Source organism: Papaver somniferum, chromosome 2, assembly GCF_003573695.1.
Source record: "Papaver somniferum cultivar HN1 chromosome 2, ASM357369v1, whole genome shotgun sequence".
NCBI lineage: Eukaryota > Viridiplantae > Streptophyta > Magnoliopsida > Ranunculales > Papaveraceae > Papaver > Papaver somniferum.
The window spans coordinates 204,870,149-204,891,503 of NC_039359.1; the positions used below are offsets into that span (position 1 = coordinate 204,870,149).

Here is a 21,355-nt window from a genome sequence, read left to right on the forward strand (position 1 = left end):
ATATCAATTTCACTCGAAAGATGTAAACTTTAAGAAATCCCAAAATTATTATCAATTTCACCGGAAAATTAGCTTTATAGAAAAATCAATCTCAAAATACCAAAACTACATCAATTTCATTCGAAAATTTTCTCATTTTTAGGGTTTTGAAAAACCCCAAAACAAGCTCAGTCTCAAAAGACCATTAAAAACCCCAAAACAAGCTCAGTCTCAAAAGACCATTAAAAACATAAACTAAATAAAACCCATAATGGAAAATCTATCAATTATAGAAAATTAGATTCCTTTCTAAGAACAGAGAAATCTTTCTAAGAACCCTAGATTTCTTCTCACAAGATACATACGAGAGTTTCATTTGTGATGATATCTTTGAAGAAGAAGAAAAATCAAAACCTAGTTCATAAGCGACTTACTGTTATGATTGAGAAAACAAATCGAATGAACATAAAGAGTGATTAAGTTGTGAGAGGGAAGTAAAAGAAGAAATGAAGGAAGGAGGCCGAAGGAGTACTGCAGATCGAGATAGAGATAAAGATAAGAGGGAGGATTATAGAACTCACTCTCTGTATTTTTACAAAAATACCCCTAAGGAAACAATTGTGTCAGAGATAAGTTTTATTAAAACGACTGTGGCTCACATCACCTATAATTACAACTGCCCGGCAACAGTGGTTTTCGTGAAGACCAGGAAGTGGTTAAAAATCAATTTTCCACTAGTGCTCACAATCTTCATTCTCAGTTAGCAATCCCTGAAGCAAGCATTTTTTTTGTTATGTTTACTGGTGATAAGAATCATAAGATTGTGAATCTGTGATAAGTATAAGAGCAAGTCTTATGGTGGAATCCATCCATCTTCCATCTTCCACGCCACCTCAGCACTTGGAACTGTGGATAGAAGCGCAAGTATAATGGTGGAATAGTAGAAACGCTATTCTTAATGGAGCTAAAAAAACGCAATTAAGAATGGATCTAAAAAAACGCTATTAAGAATTGAGCTTTTTTCTCAGCCGTTAGATTTCAACAACTCATTTTAAATGTACGGATAAAAAAAATGCAATTCTTAATGACGTTTTTTTAGCGTTATTCTTATTAGCGTTTAGCGCTATTCTTATTGGCGTTCAGATGGATTCCACGAACCCTTCCACGAAATCGTTGAACTTTGCTTGGATTTTCTGTGGAAGACCCCAACTTGGAAGCCACTAGACTTGACATTCCATAATTTTTCCACACTTGGAATAGTTTGGATTCCTCCATAAGACTTGCTCTAAAAGGGTGTTCAAGGGTAAACATGTAAAATGCGACACATTTTATTGACCAAGTCAACGAAAAAAACCAAACATGTGGGTTCTAAGGGGTGGGTAAGTTAACGGTAGTGGAATTTAATAAATTTTGAAGTAAAAAACAGTGACATTATATCAAACCGGAAAATCAAATTAAGTGTGGCATTTTCTTAAAATTCCCAAAATCTTAACCTGATCAGGTACCAAAAAGTGACCTGGTCGTTTTTCTGAGTGACTAAGGTGCAATTCAATTATCATGGAACTTCACTATTAAGGATACCCAACGTGTGCTACACACTTGAACCTGATAATATGATTTTCATTTATATATGTTGGTTATGGCGGTGATGGTCAAGTTCAAGGTTTGGCTCTACTTCTCGTTATAGTTTTAATGAGATGAAAGGAAGTTGTTACCCTAGGAAATCTGGAGAAAGAAAATGAATTGAAGTTCTACAGACTGTCATAGAAAATCATACATAGAAAATTTGGCCGACATTCAACAGACTCTCATGAGGTACATGGAATATTACACTATTCTCTCTGCATACCCTCTTTAGGAAAGCATAAACATAATCAATCGAAATCTTCTTGATAAATTTTGAATCTCTTCTTGCTCTTACTACCGTATTCCCAAGTATATGAACCACGCCTGCATCCCTACAGATTTTTAGGTACTCCATCTCATCCAACTCCGTCTGATGACTTGTTTGCCCTGCTGAACTGAAGAAGTTGTTCGAGGCTCTTAGTGCAGAAGATTTTGCAGGTATAATGCTGCCATCGTCTTCTGATGAAGTTACAGTACTGTCCACATTCAGAGTTATTGTCATGTTTCTATTATCTGTTAACTGTGAATCTCCTGACCTGACTGTTTGCTGTCCATATGAACTGTACTCCTCTGAATCTGAACATCCTTCCATCATATATTCAAGTCTAACAAACAAGAAAAGGCTTTCAAAGAGCTTTTTCTCAAAATCGTCGTCTTTCTTGTGGAGATCCTTATAACCGTACCTGGCCACGCATCTGAACATGTGGAATTCTTTGGGTCCAATTCGTTTTACAAGGAACCGTTCTTCTTGAGGTACGGTATAAACGGGGAGATACTTCACGTAGACAAGAATTACAACTGAGTGAATTGCAGGGAGATTTGTGATCAAATGAGAGAAGATATGAGGAACTCCACTTGCTAATTCAGTATATACTAGTCCAATACCTGGGACTCGTACTAAACCAAGGTTCGGTCCCAAACCTAATATCCAAGCCATTGATACTTTGCTATGCAACTCAACTTCGTAACGCTTTGCTCTTCCATAATGCCACACGTACATGATGATAAAAAAGACTACAGCTATCACAAGAGGAACCCAACCACCTTGATCTACCTTTAAAAGTACTGCTGAGAAAAAAGTGCATTCCACAATTAATGATAAGACAGTGAAGACCACAACTAGAACCCAGTGACTCCGCCATTCCAGTAACATTATTGGTATCATAAGAAATGTCGTTACAAGCATAACGGTCACAACTGCTGTTCCTGTTGGTAGCCAAAACAAAATATTAATCATATGCTAAACGCATGAAGGACGCCTCTCGATAAGCAGGAGACTGAATGGAAAAATGCATGGAAAAAAGGAAAAATCTAAACTCACCATAAGCATTTCCGATCTGGCTTTGGTTTCTAAATCCTACAGTAACAGCAATGCACATAAGCATAAGAATCCAGTTAATATCGGGTATATATATCTGCCCAAGAATTATCTTTGATGTATGAACAACTTTCACCCTTGGGAAACAACCAAGTGCAAGAGCCTGCTTGATTATTGAAAAAGCCGCAGATATAGTGGCCTGACTTGCAACAATAGCTGCTCCTGTTGCGATAATAAACACTGGCCAGTATATACTTTCTGAAAATTACAAATCAGATGTTTATCAGATAAGCACTTAACTGCTTATGAATTTCAGACGCAGGAGTTCAAGAAAGACCTGGTATAGAACGGTAGAATGCATCAATCACATGGTCCTGATTTTTAACGATGTAAGCAGCCTGTCCTGTATAAGCCAATAAAAGGCAAGGGAACACGAGGACTGTGAAAGCTAGTTGAACAGCCGATACAGGAAAATGGGCTATGTCTGCAAATAGAGCTTCTGTCCCTGCAAGGATTATGTGGGCTTTATCAGAATCCTACGGGTTTTAAACTGTACAAATATCCAAATATATGTGAAGAATGGTTAAGGTTTCTTACCGGTGATGCTAAGCATGATGCCTCCAAGGGTTTTCCAACCTCCTCGTTTGAAGTATCTATAAATATATATTGGAGAGAAAGCTCTTAGAACTGAGCTGTCGTATTTCCATATGTTATAAGCGCCAATGCCTCCAATTAAAAGAAACCAAAGAAGGACAATTGGAGCAAAGAGCCATCCAACTTTATCTGTTCCATAGTGTTGCATGCTGAACAAACCAACTAATATGATAGTCGAAACAACTAGCACTACATCTGCATAGAAGAAAACCAAGACTATAATTACCCATCTAATTAAAGAAAACAGTGGATCAAAAGGAATAGAAATTTCTCATCATAAAAATCATGTATAGTCTTAGTATCATGTTAGAAAGGTACCACCGCTCATCTTCGGGTGATCTACCTTGATGCCTCCAACAGCCGAAAGAACTGAAAAGTAATTGGGGAGAAGAAAGAATTATAAACAGATATAGGTCTGATTTTCAACCCGATACACAACCATAGATCTGTTTTTTTCAATTTTGCAAATCTAGACCTCTGTCCATGTTTCCATCCAATTCCGTTACTTTTGTCAATTACTCGGTCAACAAGGTCAATTTCTCATTAGATGAGATGAGTTAATGACGCACAATTACCCATTTGCCATCTATACAATGTAATCATCTCGGTGTTTGATCGGATTCTACTCCCTCCGTCCAAGTTTACTTGCTTAATTTGGATTTTGCAAAAATTTGAAAGAAATTCAAATTACTTCCACATATACCATCGATCTTTCAAATTGTTTGTTCAATATAATAGTTTTCATATCCTAATTTTTGTTTCTTTCTTGATAATTAGAAAATTTTAATAGAAAATATACCAAATTTTTTGGTACAAATTTGTTAAAAAAAACACAATTTTGGTAAGTAAAGTTGGACGGAGGGAGTAGTATTTTAGTCAAATGCAAAGCTAAGAATGTATTACTAACTGGGATGAAACCAAACAAATAAATATGTTATTTCTAACATGATTAAATTGCTAAAGCAAGAATGGGATTCAAACCTGATATGGCCGGAGTTAAGATCCCGTCTCCAATAACCATGCACGTCCCAACAAGGACAAGAATAAACAGCAAATTTTTCCTTAATGCTGTCGCTTCCAACCATCTCTTGGTCTTAGCTGCAAAAGATTTCTCATGGAATATATGACGACTGTACGTTGTTAACTGCTCATCCGTCGGGTGATGGTTCGGAATAGTATTCACTTTTGCATGTCGACATAGTATTGAATAAAGAGCCAACGTTCCACCTGCAACATAGTTAGATATATAACTATATTACCTTACACATTCGCGTAATCTTCTACCCTCAAAATACAGATTCTTTCAAAACACAACATCCAGAAGGCTGGATGATATATGATGATATTTACCTTGACCATTGTCGTTCGCCCTTAACACAAGAAAGACATACTTGATGAGTGGAATAAGAGTAAGAGAATATATAATCAACGATAATGCTCCAACAACATCCTCTGGATCCTTGATTCCTTCAGGAAATGTGTTATAGAAGACGTACAAAGGAGATGTGCCCAAATCTCCGTAGACAACTCCAAGACTCTGGAAAGCTAATCTCAATACTAATAGCGATGAAAATTTCTGCACAAACATACTAAAAATATTAAGCCCAAGATTTAGAGCCCCAATTCTCTCGGTCTACAATTAATCTGCATCATAATTTACTGATCCACAGACAAAGATCCTATAACTTGAACTAAAATGGATCAATCAAAATTTAGTGTAATTAGACTAGTAATTGTATTCAATGTCCACAAATGATTAAATAGAAATCTACAGTGGTTAATAAACAACAACAACAACAAAGAGAAGATAAGGGGGTGAAAGCGGACCTTTTGTCTGGACATATTCTTGAGCTTTCCAGCTTCTTCTTCCATGGGTTGATCAAGTTTCTGGTGTAAATCCCACATACCATCTCTATTCTCAGTACTCTGTTCATCAATTGGTGGGACTGAATTTGTTGTCTCCATCACTCCAAACTAAAAATTCCTTCAAAATCCTAAACTCCAAAATTGAATCACTGATTTGATGGATGAGTTGGAAGAATTATGTTCAGCTTAAAATGGAATAAAAGATATCAATTTTGATATACAAACACTAAAATCTTGATAAATACAGTGATTCCCGCCATTAACAGAGACCTCAAAAACTCTAAAAAGTGAATATCCAAAAGATCAAGATTGAGATGATTTACGACTTGAAAGACTAATTTAGAGAAAAGAAGATCAAAGTTTTGCACTACTAGTAATTGAACAACATTGTTTCTATGATATCTCTCTAAATGATCAAAATCGTACTCTATTATTGGATTAAAAGATACATAAGAATATTAACTTGTTTCCGATGCTGCTTTCATTGAAAGTTAGTCGGTCGCTCTTCTTGCGTTGTTATTTCAGGAGATTATGATTACAGTTTCATTTTCTTAATTTCTTTTTCTATTTCATTAATTCAAACTTTTTTCTGGTGCTGCATATGCATATACATATACGGGTTGAAATTTTTATTTTTTCTTTTAATAATAAAAGGGAAGGATGTATTTTAGACGTGTGTATATATCGAAAGGAATCGACTAGAAATAGACCAATCTGCGTGGTCGTAAGAAGAGAAGTGCTAAATCAAAACAAAGAATTTACTTAAGAAGAGAAGAATTTTGGGATGAAAACGCTTTGGGCAAGCTTTTAGATGTAATTTTTCGGCTTTCGGATGAAAATAACTTGGTTAACCTATGCCAGCAACTAACCCTAAAGAGAAGACATTGATGTTGTGGTAACAAAATGAGCATATTATTCCTCCTCTGCACGTCTGATCTAGGTAGGAGTGCAGGCCTGGAATACCAACCACATACCACCACCACTTCTAAAAATTGGAATATATATATGAACATTATCCGGCCTTTCGTTAGACTTTTATTGTTTAGTACACCTTGCTAAATGTTTGTTTTTTTTGTCCTTGCACCTACCGGGAGGGATAAATAATATTACTAGATACAAGGCATATTGATTAGTAAACTAACGGTAATTTCGACATAACTTGCTTCTTGTACATAGATTTAAATTGGATGGAATGCCTTCTTCTTCTATCCTGCTCACTCTTAAAAATTCTGCTCCTTAGTGATGGTATGAGCATCAAATTAGTAACTCGTTGGTTGACGCAGGCTTTACCACGCCGAGCTGTGCTAAAAACCGGCATCAGCCTCTCAATGCGTCTCATTTCTTACTTCAAATTTAATTTTACAATTTTTTTTTCTTAATCTTGGGACCGTTAAACTGGGCTGATGTACTAGTTTAGAGTCTTTAGACAACAATGTAAAAAAAAATCGACCACAGGAGTAATTCCAAAAGTGGTTGTACTAGTGATTAAATTAAATTTTAATAATGTACATAATCAATAATTTATATGAGTTTTAACCTTAAACACTTGAGAATGATTACGTAGAATATTGCTTGTTTTATCTGGGCCGGTGTTACCATACCTAAGCTTGGATGTATGGCTGAAGTAATTGTTTACTCGTCACTGATATTATTAATTAAATTTCATATAAATAATTATGTGAGTTGATTATTTTTCATGAGAACATGTCTAAATTCTCTGACTCCATAACTGATGATTCTATCACTATCATTTATTAACAGAATTATTGTATAGCGAAAACGAGAATAAATAATAAACTGCGAAATTCAAAATTATATCGTATTCGAATATATAAAAGTAATAATACACGAAGAAGGCCATGATTAATGTAATAATAATGGTGGGTGAACATGGACTTAATATATGTGGGTCCCACTAACTGATCAGTGCAGTACTAACTAACCATTTAACTAGATATGCGACCTTTCGAGAAATGAAACCCGCCCTATCATTTCTCCCTTTACGCGGCAGCAGCAATCTAAACCTTAAATGTAAGATATTGTGATAGGGATGGCAAAGATTCCACCCGAGAGTTGGAGTTTAAAACTTTAAAAGTTCAGCTCTCTTCATGATTTGTGAAAAGAAGTCGATAGCATAGGATTCTTTATATGGAATACTGAACAAGTTCTGGTAGACTGGTAGTTTTCAGTAGCCTCTTACATTGGATAATTAGCTAAATGATGTTTGATCCACAACCTAGAAAAGTTTTAAGACTCATTCTTAAGAACATCTCCTTGCAAAGAAAAAGTGTTATACGACCAAATATGATCAAAATTATCCCTAGTCGGTAAACAATGAACTCGTAGGAATAATCAACGGAGCTCTATTACCTGTTGGAGAAAGTTACAACCAAAATTGTGGTGATGACTCTCCAATTGATTAATTTGGATCTGATTGTTCGTCGAGACTACGTATCTGCCCAAGAGGATCATCGCCTTTTTCAGATGCCAGCAGCTTCATATATATTTAAGCTGTACACGTAGTTTGGCGGAAATGTGTAAAGGAGGCAACATCCAAATTTTAAAATGAAAAAATATTTACTTAAAGCGTCCACAAGAGGTAGTACTTGGCTTCAAACTCAAATGCAGTGAAAGAAGGCAAATTTGGCATATTCATCTGTCAAATTTAGCAGTACCAATCCTCACAACAGATACAATTTTAGCAAGTCTGACCGGTGGCGCCTGTCTATGGTAAAAGATGGCACAAAAAGGCGGATATATAAACTGCCAACCAAGTACTTACACCACTTAAAGTTGTAAAACCAAAATATCAAAAACTTCAGTGTGATTGGTACATAACAAAAACTTGTCTAGGTTGCATATATTGGCACAAAACCAGCGAGAGTTTAATCATATTAAAGCTGGCATGTTATAAGAGCTCAATGATACAACTAGTGGAGCCTCTTGGAAATTTAAGCAACTTCTTCATTACTTCGTTCTGTTCATCTGTCGGCAAATTTGAATCAAACTTGATAATCATCCTCTCTAGAACTCTTGCATACTTCAAAAATGTCTGTACAACATTGAGGTCTTCCAAGCACCCATAAAATTCAAAAAAATTGGCTGCCTTGAGGTGCAACAACATACACTGAGGCACCATATTTAGCGTCCAACCACCATCAGTGCTCGATAGGTATCCCACAAAGCCCAAGAGACGGAATTCATTAGAGTTTAGCAAGGTGTGAAACTTAACAAAAAAATCAAAAGCACAATGAATTGCTAAACACTAAACAAAAAATAACACTGGTAAAAAACTACAAAATACTCAAAGTAATCAAACAAGTGTCTATTTATTTCTGGATGGTTAAGAATATGTGTTAGTATAACTTATAAGTCTATGCACGCCTAATCACCAAAACTCAAATGAATTTCAGAAGATTATGAAATTATTCAACCCAAGAAGGTATGGATAATGACTTATACTTACTTGAGCAATAATAATTGTTGCTAGGTTGGGTGAGATTCTGAGGTAGTTCAACAATGTTTTATCCTCAGAAAATGAGATCTTTGAAGCCACTTCCAAATAAACCAAGTTATGGAACATGGGCCAATTTGTAAAGAGATCGTCTGGAAATAAAAGTTCCTATCACCAAAGAGCATAAGTTTGTATAGCTACTGTGATCAAGTACTTAACCTGGAAAACATTGCATAAGCAAGGTGGAAGATAAGCAAGCATACCTCAAAAGTCCCACCAGATATCTTCAAACGTTTTACATTAGAAAGCTTTTTAATAAACTTAGTTGAAATTGGATCTTTCTCTTGGGGCAGAGATCTATAATAAACGCTTACAGTCAATCACCGCACTGACGAGTGTTTCAAAGCGATGCAAGATATAATCCTCAGCTGCAAAGTCGGTGAACCTTGTTCACAATGAAATTTAGAGTTTTAGGATAACAATTTTTTAGAGTTGTTTGCAAGTATATTGAGTGAAGATAAACATTAACCATGATAAATGTAGACATAAAATGTAAATTGAGTTTCCTATACACGGGCAATCCGGCATTTGTACTACCGTTTAGTAAAATGGCTTCTAGCATTCACAAATACGATATCTCCATTAAAAAGTCTTCAATAAATTATAGAGCACTTTAAGAGTTTCGACATACCTGAGGGACAGTAGATTTTGTGCGAAAATGTTAATCTTAAATTTTGGAATGGGACCACGAAAAAAAGCGGCTTCACTAGGACCAGTAATGAACAGACATTTCAAAGCAGGAGCTGAAATTAATAATTCAGATATGTTCCAGTCACAGTCTGTCAACTCCAATTCTTCGAGAACAGGGAGTTTAGAAAAGAATTGCTGGGTCAGATCTTCAGAATGCATACACAGTGTGGCATTCCTAAGCCGACAAATCTTGAGATTTGGAAAATTTATTGCATCAGGAAGATAAACTGGATCCCATGTGCCTAACTCCAATATAGTCAGTGATGCATATGTTCCCCTTGAAGGAAACAATCCTTCAGGCAAACTTTCTGCATAGAAAACAAACTCTTCAAGACTTTGCCTCGTAAACAAATCAGATAGCCATTCTTCGACCTGAAACCTTTGCACATCAAGATTGTCAAGATAAAATTTCTTTATATCCCGTGTTTCATGGTGAAGAGAAAGCTTCTTGCCAACAAAATTCATAAGCCTCTCAAACTGCAATGAATATAAATTTTCAACTCTTTCATGCTCCTCATTTGTGTCGAGTAATTTAGCAATTGACGGAAATTCCACTTCACAGAGATCAATAACAGGCACTGAGGTCCAAATGTACCTCCATCTTTTAGATAAAACACTCGTAGAAACGACGCATTGGGTTGGAAGAAAACTGAGAATGTGATGAATAAGGGGTTCAGGTAATTCACTAATTATATCCTTTCTTCTTGATCCTCCAGAGTCCTGGTTTATCAGCATCTTGATCTTGAAAAACCTATTCAAAATGCATGTTGCAGATTATAATTAACACCGCATCTTAAGATATACTTTAAATAAAACAAATAAAATGCTTCAAGCTTATTTCTAAATAAATACATAGTACTTCAGATAAAACTAGTGAAATCGCACGCGCTATGCGCCAGCCTAAAACAATATGGCAGAATACAATATAATTATAACCTGATCATATAGAGTAGTAAAATGGTTTATGCCATGCATCATTTTCCAATCTACAAAAAATAATTGAAAAACTGGCTTAACTCATCTACAACGGGTGCTGATGTTGTGACTATAAAAACTCAGCTAAAATACCAACACGGAGTTGATTAATATGTACAAAAGAACCCTATCAATAGGGTTGATGTATTATCGAAAATTGTCATTGTCCCGTGAATTTCAACTGAACGAAATCATAGATATCCCAATCTACATTATACATATATGACAGTAACAACTGAGAAAAAGAAGATTAAAAGTTATAGATTGGAACCAATCTGTTCAAAATCATTGTTAGATGCACCTCAAGTACAATACTCAAACCAAATAATAAATTTAATCTTTTAAACATTTCCACAAACAGCTTAAGCTCATACACCTAGTGTTTGTGATGAAAAGTTCAAAATCAAATTCACATTAGGGCTTGGAATTAAACCCATGAAAAACTAAGGGGATTCAGAGGTTTCTTACCAATTCTTCAGAGGAACCAATCTTCGGTTAATCGGTTAGCATCCAAAATTCGGGTTTGCCTCAAAATGAAAAACTGGAAGTTTCCTTTTCGCAGTAGTCGTTTGAAATGGAGATAATGAGAAGAGAGGGAGAAAAGAAATGACTAGTGTGGAAAGGTTTAAGACTTAAAAGTGCTCAAAGGAACCTTTAGTCAAACGACTCAGACCATTTAACTTCGTCCAGTAAATTGAACTGGAAAGAAATATTCTAGTACTTGTAACTAGGATTGTGAATGGCACTCAACGTAACGGATATTGGCTCAGCCGCTGGCGTTACCATTAAAATTAAAGAATATCCGATATCCGTTGTTCCGACGGAAATCTGAAATTCAATTCTGATTCCGTTACGTTGGACTTATCGGATATCGAATATTTTTCCGATAAAATCCGTTAAGTCATAAGACACACAGATAGACACAGAACACATAACAAAACAAGTTCTAAATCCAAGAAAATCAATTTTAAATCCATGCCACACAAAATAAAAAGATACAGATGTTCCACAAGGACCAAATTACATGTCCAGATGTTCTAGCAAAAGAAAAAAACATGTTCTTGCAAAAGAAAACACAAAGAAGCTCCATTTCCATGTGTTGCATCCTGTAGTGCAAGTGTGCAAATGCATTCCTCCTTAGTCCTTAGTCCTCCCTCCCTGAATCCTTACTTCTTACTCCTCAGTCCTGAACTTCTGCATTTTCAAAAGGAAAAGCAAAAGTGTTAATTAAGCTGGCAATGTCAGTGCAATATATATAAAAGCAAATGAAAGATTAAGCTGGAAAGTTACCAGTAATACAACTATCATTGTCACTGAGACTGAGATCTTGCAGCCAATCACCCAAACAAAGCAATGCTTGAACAAGTTCTGGAGCTAATGAACTCCTGTGAGATGTGAGAACCCTACCACCAACACTAAACATTGATTCTAATGCTACACTTGTCACTGGAACAGACAATACATCTCTTGCAATCCTTGAGAGAGTTGGGTACTTAGGAGCATGATTCTTCCACCAACTTAAGATATCAAACCTCATTTCTTCAGTGGATGTACCTTTAGGAAGAACTAGTTCTGCTAAGTATGTCTCCAACTCTTACTTCTGAACCTCAAACACATTTTTTTCCATTATAAAATCATCATAACTAAATTCATTTGATGTTGTTGTAGATGCAGAGATCTCCATTCCAGCTGAATTCATTCCACTATCAAAATAATCTGAAGTTGTAATGTTAGTTTCATAAACATAGTAAAGAGCATTGAGTGAATACTGAAATTTGTTATAGTGACTTTGATAGTTTTGCACACCATGTACTCTCTTCAAAACAAACTCCACCCATCTAGCCTTATACCTAGGATCAAAAACAAGTCCAATGTCCATGAAAGTGTTACTTTCTTTCCAGTAGCTATCAAATTTTGACCTCGTTATCTTCCCCATGTCTCTGATATACTCATGCTCACTTAATTCCCAGGCCTTAATGCATTTATTAACTTGTTGCACCCCATTGTAATATAAATTTGTTGTGGGATACTTAATCCCAGAAAATTTGGTTGAAATCACATCAAATAATTCCAAACATTCACATATATGTAGTCCTTGTTGCCACTGCTGAGAAGTTGGTAGTATGTTGAATTCATTATCCAAATTAGCTAGCCTAACAAAAGCTTGTCTCAAAAAAATTGCATCTTTAAGCATCTTAAAGGTGGAGTTCCACCTGGTATCCACATTTAAACCAACAAACCTTGAAGCAGGAAGCTTAAGTTGGGCAATAGCATATTCAAATATCTCTATTCTAGCCTGACTTGAATTGACATATTTCACACATTCTATAATATCCTCTATAAATGGAGGTGCTACTTTCATTCTACAAAACACAATCAAATGCAATACATGATTACTACACCTCATTTGGAACAAATCCCCATTAAGAAATAGACAATCTTTGCTATCAAGCCATGACTTCAGATTTTCCATCATAACATCATTGGATCTAGCATTGTCAGCGGCTACAGCAAAATTTTTTTTATCTATGTTCCAATATAGAGCTACTGATCTCACTACAGATGCTAGAACTTTTCCAGTATGTGGAGACGACATTAAAATGTAAGCTAGTGTTTTCTTAATCAGTTTCTACTCATCATCTATGTAATGCATTGTCACACAACAATAACCATCCTTTGTATGCTTACATGTCCACATATCTGTTGTCGAACTAACTTTAGATGTAATTGTGTCAAATTGTTCTAATAATTGGAGTTTGAACTCAGCTGTTAGTTTCATGATATCATCCCTAACTGTATTCCTAGTGTAAAGCTTAGCAGTAGGATTCAGAGACTTAACAAACTCTCTAAAATATGGATGCTCAACTATAGTGATTGGATAATCATGCTTAGCAATCATCTTGGCAACAAGAATTCTAGTAGCATCAGCATCATACTTCCAATTAGCTAACTTAGTTTGTGCATTACCTGTTTTTATTGTAGTAATCTTTCTTTGTCTTTTCTTATTCTCGGGCTTTTCTTTGCAGGTTTTAGCATGGTGACGCAAGCGGCTGGTTCCTTGGTTACTGGGTGCAGGCATTCTCCTCTTACAATGTTTGCATTCATCCATAAGTATCTCAACCTCCTTCCCTTTTACAATCTTCTTTCCAATCGACCTTTCAAAATCAATCCATACATCAGACTTTACTGAACGTAGTTTTTTCTTTTCTTCAGCTATAATTGGATCTTCATCTACTTCGATTTCTTATTTCTTGTTTTGCTTCTTCTCTGGGACGAATCGCGGTGTAATAGCAGCAGGTGTTGAATTAATTCCTGAACCTTGAACTTGGTTTGAAGCAGCAGGTAATTGTGATGCAACTGAAAGTGATGGATTGCTTGATGAACCAACATGATTGGATGCTCCTCTTTCGCTTTGGGACATGATTAATTTCATGAATCTCAAACTGTTCTGAAAATCCTAATTTCAGAACCCTAAATTGAAAATTGAGTTTTTAGGATTGAAATTAAACTCAAAAGAAATAGAAGAAGATAACCCTAGTTTTCTAATCAGTAATCACACATAATTTGTATAGAGAAGAAGATGATTTTGCACGAATTGAAAGGAATGAGATGAGGAGGTGAGTTTTTCTTCTCTTTTTTTCTCTCTTTTGTGTCGACTGAACTGAAGAATGAGTGATTCATTCGAAGTATATTTACCTAGGGTTAGGAATTTAAACGTGCTAAAAACACGTTATCGGATATCAGAAATAAAGCTAACGGAAATAGCCTTAACCGATCACCGTTACGTTAGGATTCAAATATCCATTATGTTATCGGATACGGATATCCGATTAACGATATGTCGGATATTAACCTAACGGATTCCGGATATTCGGATTCGGCTAGCGGATAACGAATATCTATTGACAGGTGCCCTACGATTCCTACTTATAACCTTTTCAAAAAATTTGAACGACCGCCTAAAAACAACCAAGAAAAACCGTCGGACACAATAATGTTTCCCCTGCTCCCGAGGGATGGGTCCACGGGGGATCACAAATTTTCAAAAACTTTGAGGGGTGGTTTTCTTTATTGTATTTTTGGCAGTTCGTTCAGAATTGTTGTATCCTTTTTAAATATACATTTTCAAATGGATTTTTGGAAGGAAAAAGTTTAAGTTTTATAAAACAAAATGTCTTCCCTCCTATTTTTGGGTTTAACTTAGGTGTTCAGATATCCAAACATATGCTATTATGGTACTTGTATGTTCAATGGATGCAAGAAGAGTGTGACCAAATGTTTGTAAGTACAGGTAACCCAACAAAAATGGTCAATATTCCTCATCATTCATGAAAAGTCAAGGGTACGTACCCTTTTTATTTTTCTTATATCCCACCATTTAATTCATAAATTTATGCATAACAAAGAAAATAGAGAAAATAATAGTGTAGTCAATTCTGGAGTAACCCATTTGTATGATCCCACCATTTAATTCAGTAATTGTTGATCTTCACGTGTTTTTATGGACTTGTACGCCACTTACACAAGGCATCCTCAATTCGTCTAGCTACTAGCTAGGCTACGAATGTTTGATCCGTCGGATTCTAGTGAAAATCATCCAGGGTTTAACAATAATAATCCAATTACATGAGATCAATACAATTACACAAGTGCTTAAGGTTTAAACTATACACGACATATAATCATTAAAAAATTTAACAGTCTTCATCGTTAACTCACATTTCAGGTGTTTTTGTCAAAAAGTGCCGCGATTTGCGAACTTTCATACTCTTAACTTCAGCTCATACTCCATTCCTTTGACTATGATCTGCAAAGATTCGCATGGCATAAGCTAATCGCTCTCTACTTTCTGTTTTCTGATCAGCGAACATAAGAATTCCTAATCTACTCCTAATATTGCCAAGGAAGAAGTCCGGGGGAAGAGCGTTTTCACCCATAATCCAGGACCCTTCTGCAAAAAATTCTACCATTGTTGGACGTGTACAGTGATACAAATACACGGAAAATCTATTTAAATAGAGCATCCACAACAGAGTTCTGGAAGTATAACATAAGGTGACTGTCTATGGTCAAAAAAGAAAATGGCACAAAGGAGAAGGATGTTCAAGTACCTGCACCACTTCAGAGTTGTAAAACCAGGTGCATAACAACAACTTGCCTAGTTAGCGGTTAGCTAAAGCATTATATTGGCCCTAAACCAGCGATACTTTAACCATACAAAAGATGCACATTATGAGACCTGAATTTTGCACCTAGGGGAGCCTCTTGGAAATTTTAGCAACTTCTTCATTACTTTGTTCTGCTCATCTGTTGATAAATCCGAATCAAACTTGATAATCATCCTCTTTAGAACTCTTGCATTCTTCAAAAATGTCTTTACGGCAGTGAGGTCTTCCAAGCACCCATAAAATTCACAAAACTTGACGGACTTGAGGTGCAACAACACACACTGAGGAATCATATCTGGAGTCCAACCACTATCAGTGCTGGATTGCTGTCCAACAAAGCCCTGCCGATGGAATTAAGAGTTTAGCAGTATATAAACTTAACAAAAAGAGAATGCATTGCTGAACATTAAATACAATTCATATAACTAAGTATCTGGATTGGCACGCACAATGAGTTATCCTTACCTGAGCAAAAACAAGTGTTTTGAGATTGGGTGAGATTCTGAGAAAGTTCAACAGTGTTTTATGTTTAGAAAAAGAGATCCCCGAAGTCAGTTCCAATCGGACCAAGTTATGGAACATGGGCCAATTTGTAAGGAGATTGTCTGGAAATAAGAGTTCCTATGATCAAAGAGAATAAGTTTGTAAAGTTACTGTAATCAAGTAAATAATCTAGAAACATTGCAGAGTTGAATGAAGACAAATATGTTATGAAGGTTGCAACAGTCATCACGTAAGTTGGAAAATAAACAAGCGTACCTCAAAAGTCTCACCAGAAACCTTTAGACGCCTTACATTAGAAAGCTCTTTAACAACCTTAGTTGTAATTGCAACATTCTCTTGTGGCAGAGGCATATCAGCATTATCATGTTCAAAGTCAATCTCCACATCAACTAGTTTCTCAAAGCGATGCAAAATATAATCCTTTGCTGAAACTTCAGTGTACCTTGTACATAATGTAATTTAGTGTTTTGAGGAAGCAACTTTGGAGTTGTTTACAAGTATATGATAGATGATAGATGATACAAAATAATCATGTAAAATGCATACATAGAGTATATTGGATTCCAGTACATGGCCATTCGTACCACCCTTTGCAAAAACCAAGCAAATTCAATAGTATAATGGCTTCTACCTAGTGCATCTACACATACCATATTTCCTTTAAAAAGAAAACTCTGCAATAAATTATGGACCACTTTTAAGAAATTCGACATACCTGAGGGACAATAAATTTGGTGCGAAAATGTGCATCATAAATACATACATGGGAACGTTATCATCAAAATCTGTGCATTCACTAGGACCAGTAATGAGCAGATATTTCAAAGCAGGAGCTGAAATTAATAATTGATCAGATATGTCCCACTGACATTCAATCAACTCTAATTCTTCGAGAACACGAAGGTTAGAAAAGAACTGTTGAGTCGGATCATCAGAATACAAATGCAGGTAGGCATGCGAAAGCTTACAAATCTTGAGATTTGGAAAATTTACTGCATCGGGAAGATAAACTGGTTCCCATGTATCCAACTCCATAATAACCAGTGATGCATATCTCCCACTTGAAGGAAAGAAACCTTCCTCCAGCGAATTGTTTGGGTAGAAAACAAACTCTTCAAGGTTATGCCTTGTGAATAATGCAGACAGCCATTCTTCAAGCTTTTCAAGTTCAAGATCAAACTTATCACTAGTGCCAAGATAGAATTTCTTTATATCTTGTGCCTCGTAGTGAAGAGAGAGATTTTTGTCCACAAAATTCATCAAACTCTGCTCCAGCGATAAACATAAATTCTGGACTCTTTCAAGCTCCTCATCTGTCTCATATGAGTCTTCTAGTCCAAAATACTCTGGAAATTCCACTTCACGGAGATCAATAACAGGTACTGAGGTCCAAATGTACCTCCATCTTTTAGATAAAACACTCGTAGAAACGACGCATTTGGTTGGAAGAAAACTGAGAATGAGATGAATAAGGGGTTCAGGTAATTCACTAATTCTATCCTTTCTTCGTGATCCTCCAGAGTCTTGGTTTATCAGCATCATGTTCTAGAAAAACCTATGCAAAAATGCATGGTGCAGATGATAAATAAAATCCTATATTTACTTAAAAAGAAGAAATAAAATGCTTCAACCTAAAAAAAATCTGTATGACATTTCCACAAACAGTTAAAGCTCATAAACAACTGTGTGATTAAAAAGTTCAAAATGAAATTCACATTAGGGCTTGGAATTAAATGTTAGAAAAAACGCTTTAAAAATACCAATTTTTCCATGGACTATGTTTTGATCCCTAGACCTATTTCCGATTAATTGTTTTTTCATTTGAATAGATAAAACAATAGTCCCACATTGACTAAAATCTAAAGAGGGAAGGTCTAGACTAGGGCAAGGTTGTCTTTCCCGTACGCGCGGTGCTTCGCATAGAAGCACGCCGCCGTCCTGTCGGGTGTGGGTGTGGGTTCATTAGATCCTATCTTTTTGCTGAAATTTTTTGGTACGTGTTTTCCTCTGTGTGGGTTTTCTTTCTTGTTTGTAACTGGTGAGACTTTTGAGGGGGATTCACATTCCAACGGACGGGCTTCACCCAGAACCCATACGTACATTAAGTTGTTTAGGGGGTGTCATAAAGCATTCAAAAAGTCTAGGTTGCCCTTCCGTCCATTTAAACATAATCAATGAAAAAAAAACTAAAATCAGTCAGTTTTTTTTTATCTCTTCTCCTAATCAATAGCATTGATGGTGATCGACAACGACCCAATAAAAAATTGATAATCAAGAAAATTAGGATGAAACCAGTGCACAATTCCAAATTAATCTAATTGTATATTTTTTTTGAGTCTCGATGAGTTCACTTATGTCGAGCATTTTCGATTAAATTAATCATGGGTTCTCTTGTGGTTAATTTAATTGACTATTTGGATTCAAATTCATACTTGTATGTGATTTATTATGTCCAAAGAATTCCTTATTTTCCTTCGAAATAAAGGTCGCTCTTGTTGTTCTTTCGGGAATGACATATTATGGGGGAGAGTTCTTAATTGAACTTGTGCTTAATTGCCAAATCTTCGTGGGGAGTGCGGCTGTGGAGTATTATAGGGGTTATCTTGTATCTTTATAAACTCCTTGATGAATGCATTTAGCTTTGGCTTTATGATTGCATCTAAATAAGATGATATGTGTTTCTTTCTTTTGGTCATGAAATGTCTCTTTCGGAAATTTCTTTAGGATCCCGTTCTTGTACCTTTGCCAATTTTATTGACAAAAAGGGGGAGAATTAATATGTAGTTCGTACTACAAATACATATGGTTTTCGGATCATTATGTAAGGGGGATTGGTTTCCATGTGAGATGGAGTATTGACTAAGGGGAAGTGATACATATCACCATAGTATTGGTGTTGAAGTTGTGATACAATTGAACTTTGACGATGTGTAATGATACTATGACATTGTATAACAATAATTGAGAACTCTTGTTTTCTCGTTGTTATAGCTACGGATTTTCAACAACGATGATGCTGAACTTACAACCTTTGGGATCATTGGAGTACTGGAAGTGACGAAGATTTCGAGTAATGTTGAAGATTAGGCGTATGGAATAGGAGCTACGTACAAAAGTTAATTTATTTATTTTTTGTATTCCATATGTATTGATAGTTTTGTCACTAAAACTGACAAAGGGGGAGATTGTAAGAGCATTAGCGTTGCTATCTCAAGCATGTTTGTCAATGTTAGTGATCAAAACTATCAGTCTTGATTTCTAGTCTACTATAGCTAAGGTCTCGGACTAGGATAGAAAGTGTAGTTGAGCTCAAGAACTCCATGGCAATCATCATACAAGATGAAGGACTACTCAAGGAACCGGTGGATCTTCATCGACTAAAAGGTATGTGGAGACTTGAACTTATCTATCACTCAAAAGTCTATTTATCTCATATCTTGAGACAAAAGTCGTTTTTCTATATAGACTTAGATTATACTCATTTGTTATTTCGAGCCGTGTTATCTCGCCTATCTATTTCTCGAAATATGTGTTGGTAAGCTTTCGCTTTAGCCAAGTTCATCTTTACCTAGTGACCAAAGTCATGACAAGTTTCAATCACTTTGAAAATTGCTTACTTTGACGAAAAATAGTTTGTGAATAACAACTATAAAATATCAACGTCCTCTAAGAATGTTTCAATGATTGAAATAAGAGTTTAGATTATATAACCATTGGAGGATATAAGCATTGTTTTGGAAACACATATATGTATAATTCCTTATCCCTTGAACCGAAGTTTGCGAACTTTGTTGATCAAGAGAACCGGAATAGTGGCGTGAGCTAAGTCCGCGAACTGGCAGAAGTTCTCGTCCCGAGAAATTCTGCTGGAGTTTGTGAACTCCGTCCGGGAACTTAAGTCCACGAACCCAGTCCGCGAACTTGAGTAGGTTATATCTAAAAACGATGTTTGTGAACTTATTCTTATAAACTAAGGAATGCGAATTGCAAACTGTGGATATATAGTTCATGAACTGATTCGGGTGAATCAAATCGTTTTTGCTTCGATTGTGTCTTGTGTAGTTACATAAGATTTCCTTGCAATTGAACAACTCTTTAACTAGTTCATTTGAGTCACTTGAACCAGTTATGGTGAAGAAGAATATGGTTGATATGAAAGTGATCATATGGCTAACCATTTGGTTGTCTATTGTTGAACCAACAAATGTACAAGTTTAGGTACGGTTACACAAGCCTAGAAACGTGCATTTAATTTGTGTGTACAAGCTAGTTTTCGATCTAACGGTTGAAAGATATTAGCTTGAATTTAGTCAGGTTTTCATCTAACGGTGAATATTGAATGCTTTGTTACCAAGCTAACATTGATTACAAACCCTGATTTGAAAGACTACATAAGGGAGAACTCTAGCAACTGGGAAACCTAATCCCCACACCTTCTGTGTGATACTAGTTGTGCTAAGATAGAGTCGATTCTCCTTTAACCTTTGGTTTCTTCTTGTAAACCAGGTTACCGACTTAAAGACTTCATTGGGATTGTGAAGCCAGACCGATAATACTTTCTCGTAGTTGTGTGATTTGATCTTGCTGTTTCTATCGTACGAGTACAATTGTAATAATTTTCTTGAGATTGATATCTCCGATAGGCAAGATATAAAAGTTATCACAAACACTTCGTCTCATCGATTGTAATTCCACAATATTTTTTTCGCTACGTCGATTAAGATTATTGTGAGGTGATTGATAATACTAGGCTGTTCTTCGGGAATATAAGTCTGGTTTATCAATTGGTTCTTGTTCACCTTGGTTTATCAAAAGACGGAACAAAACACGTAGGTATATTTGTGGGAGACGGATTTATCTATTACCGTAGACTTTTCTGTGTGATACAGATTTGTTTATTAAAGTCTCCGACTTTGGGTCGTAGCAACTCTTAGTTGTGGGTGAGATCATCTAAGGGAATCAAGTACGTAGCATCTTGTTGGGATCAGAGACGTAGGAGCATAACTGTACCTTGAATCAGTGTAAGATTAATTGGGGTTCAACTACAGTCCAAACCGAAGT

General features: G+C 35.8%; 3 protein-coding genes across 3 annotated transcripts; all 3 read right to left on the minus strand.

Annotated features, from left to right (window-relative positions):
- Nucleotides 1-1,742: 1,742 nt before the first annotated feature.
- LOC113350305 (potassium transporter 11-like) lies at nucleotides 1,743-6,189 on the minus strand. The gene is made up of 8 exons (XM_026594425.1): nucleotides 5,405-6,189; nucleotides 4,928-5,153; nucleotides 4,559-4,804; nucleotides 3,896-3,946; nucleotides 3,521-3,772; nucleotides 3,261-3,428; nucleotides 2,927-3,181; nucleotides 1,743-2,811 (listed from the first exon to the last, which is right to left on the minus strand). The coding sequence occupies exons 1-8, from the start codon at nucleotides 5,540-5,542 to the stop codon at nucleotides 1,751-1,753; spliced, it is 2,397 nt and encodes a 798-aa protein (XP_026450210.1). The 5' UTR covers nucleotides 5,543-6,189; the 3' UTR covers nucleotides 1,743-1,750.
- A 1,992-nt stretch (nucleotides 6,190-8,181) lies between these two features.
- LOC113354419 (F-box/LRR-repeat protein At4g14096-like) lies at nucleotides 8,182-11,200 on the minus strand. Its single transcript, XM_026597757.1, has 4 exons — nucleotides 11,091-11,200; nucleotides 9,589-10,398; nucleotides 9,161-9,342; nucleotides 8,182-9,065 (listed from the first exon to the last, which is right to left on the minus strand). Exons 2-3 carry the CDS (start codon nucleotides 10,380-10,382, stop codon nucleotides 9,255-9,257), a joined length of 882 nt encoding a protein of 293 aa, XP_026453542.1. The 5' UTR covers nucleotides 10,383-10,398; nucleotides 11,091-11,200; the 3' UTR covers nucleotides 8,182-9,065; nucleotides 9,161-9,254.
- A 4,652-nt stretch (nucleotides 11,201-15,852) lies between these two features.
- LOC113352621 (F-box/FBD/LRR-repeat protein At2g26030-like) lies at nucleotides 15,853-17,836 on the minus strand. The gene is made up of 4 exons (XM_026596422.1): nucleotides 17,010-17,836; nucleotides 16,550-16,736; nucleotides 16,256-16,411; nucleotides 15,853-16,131 (listed from the first exon to the last, which is right to left on the minus strand). The coding sequence occupies exons 1-4, from the start codon at nucleotides 17,834-17,836 to the stop codon at nucleotides 15,853-15,855; spliced, it is 1,449 nt and encodes a 482-aa protein (XP_026452207.1).
- Between the last annotated feature and the right edge of the window lie 3,519 nt (nucleotides 17,837-21,355).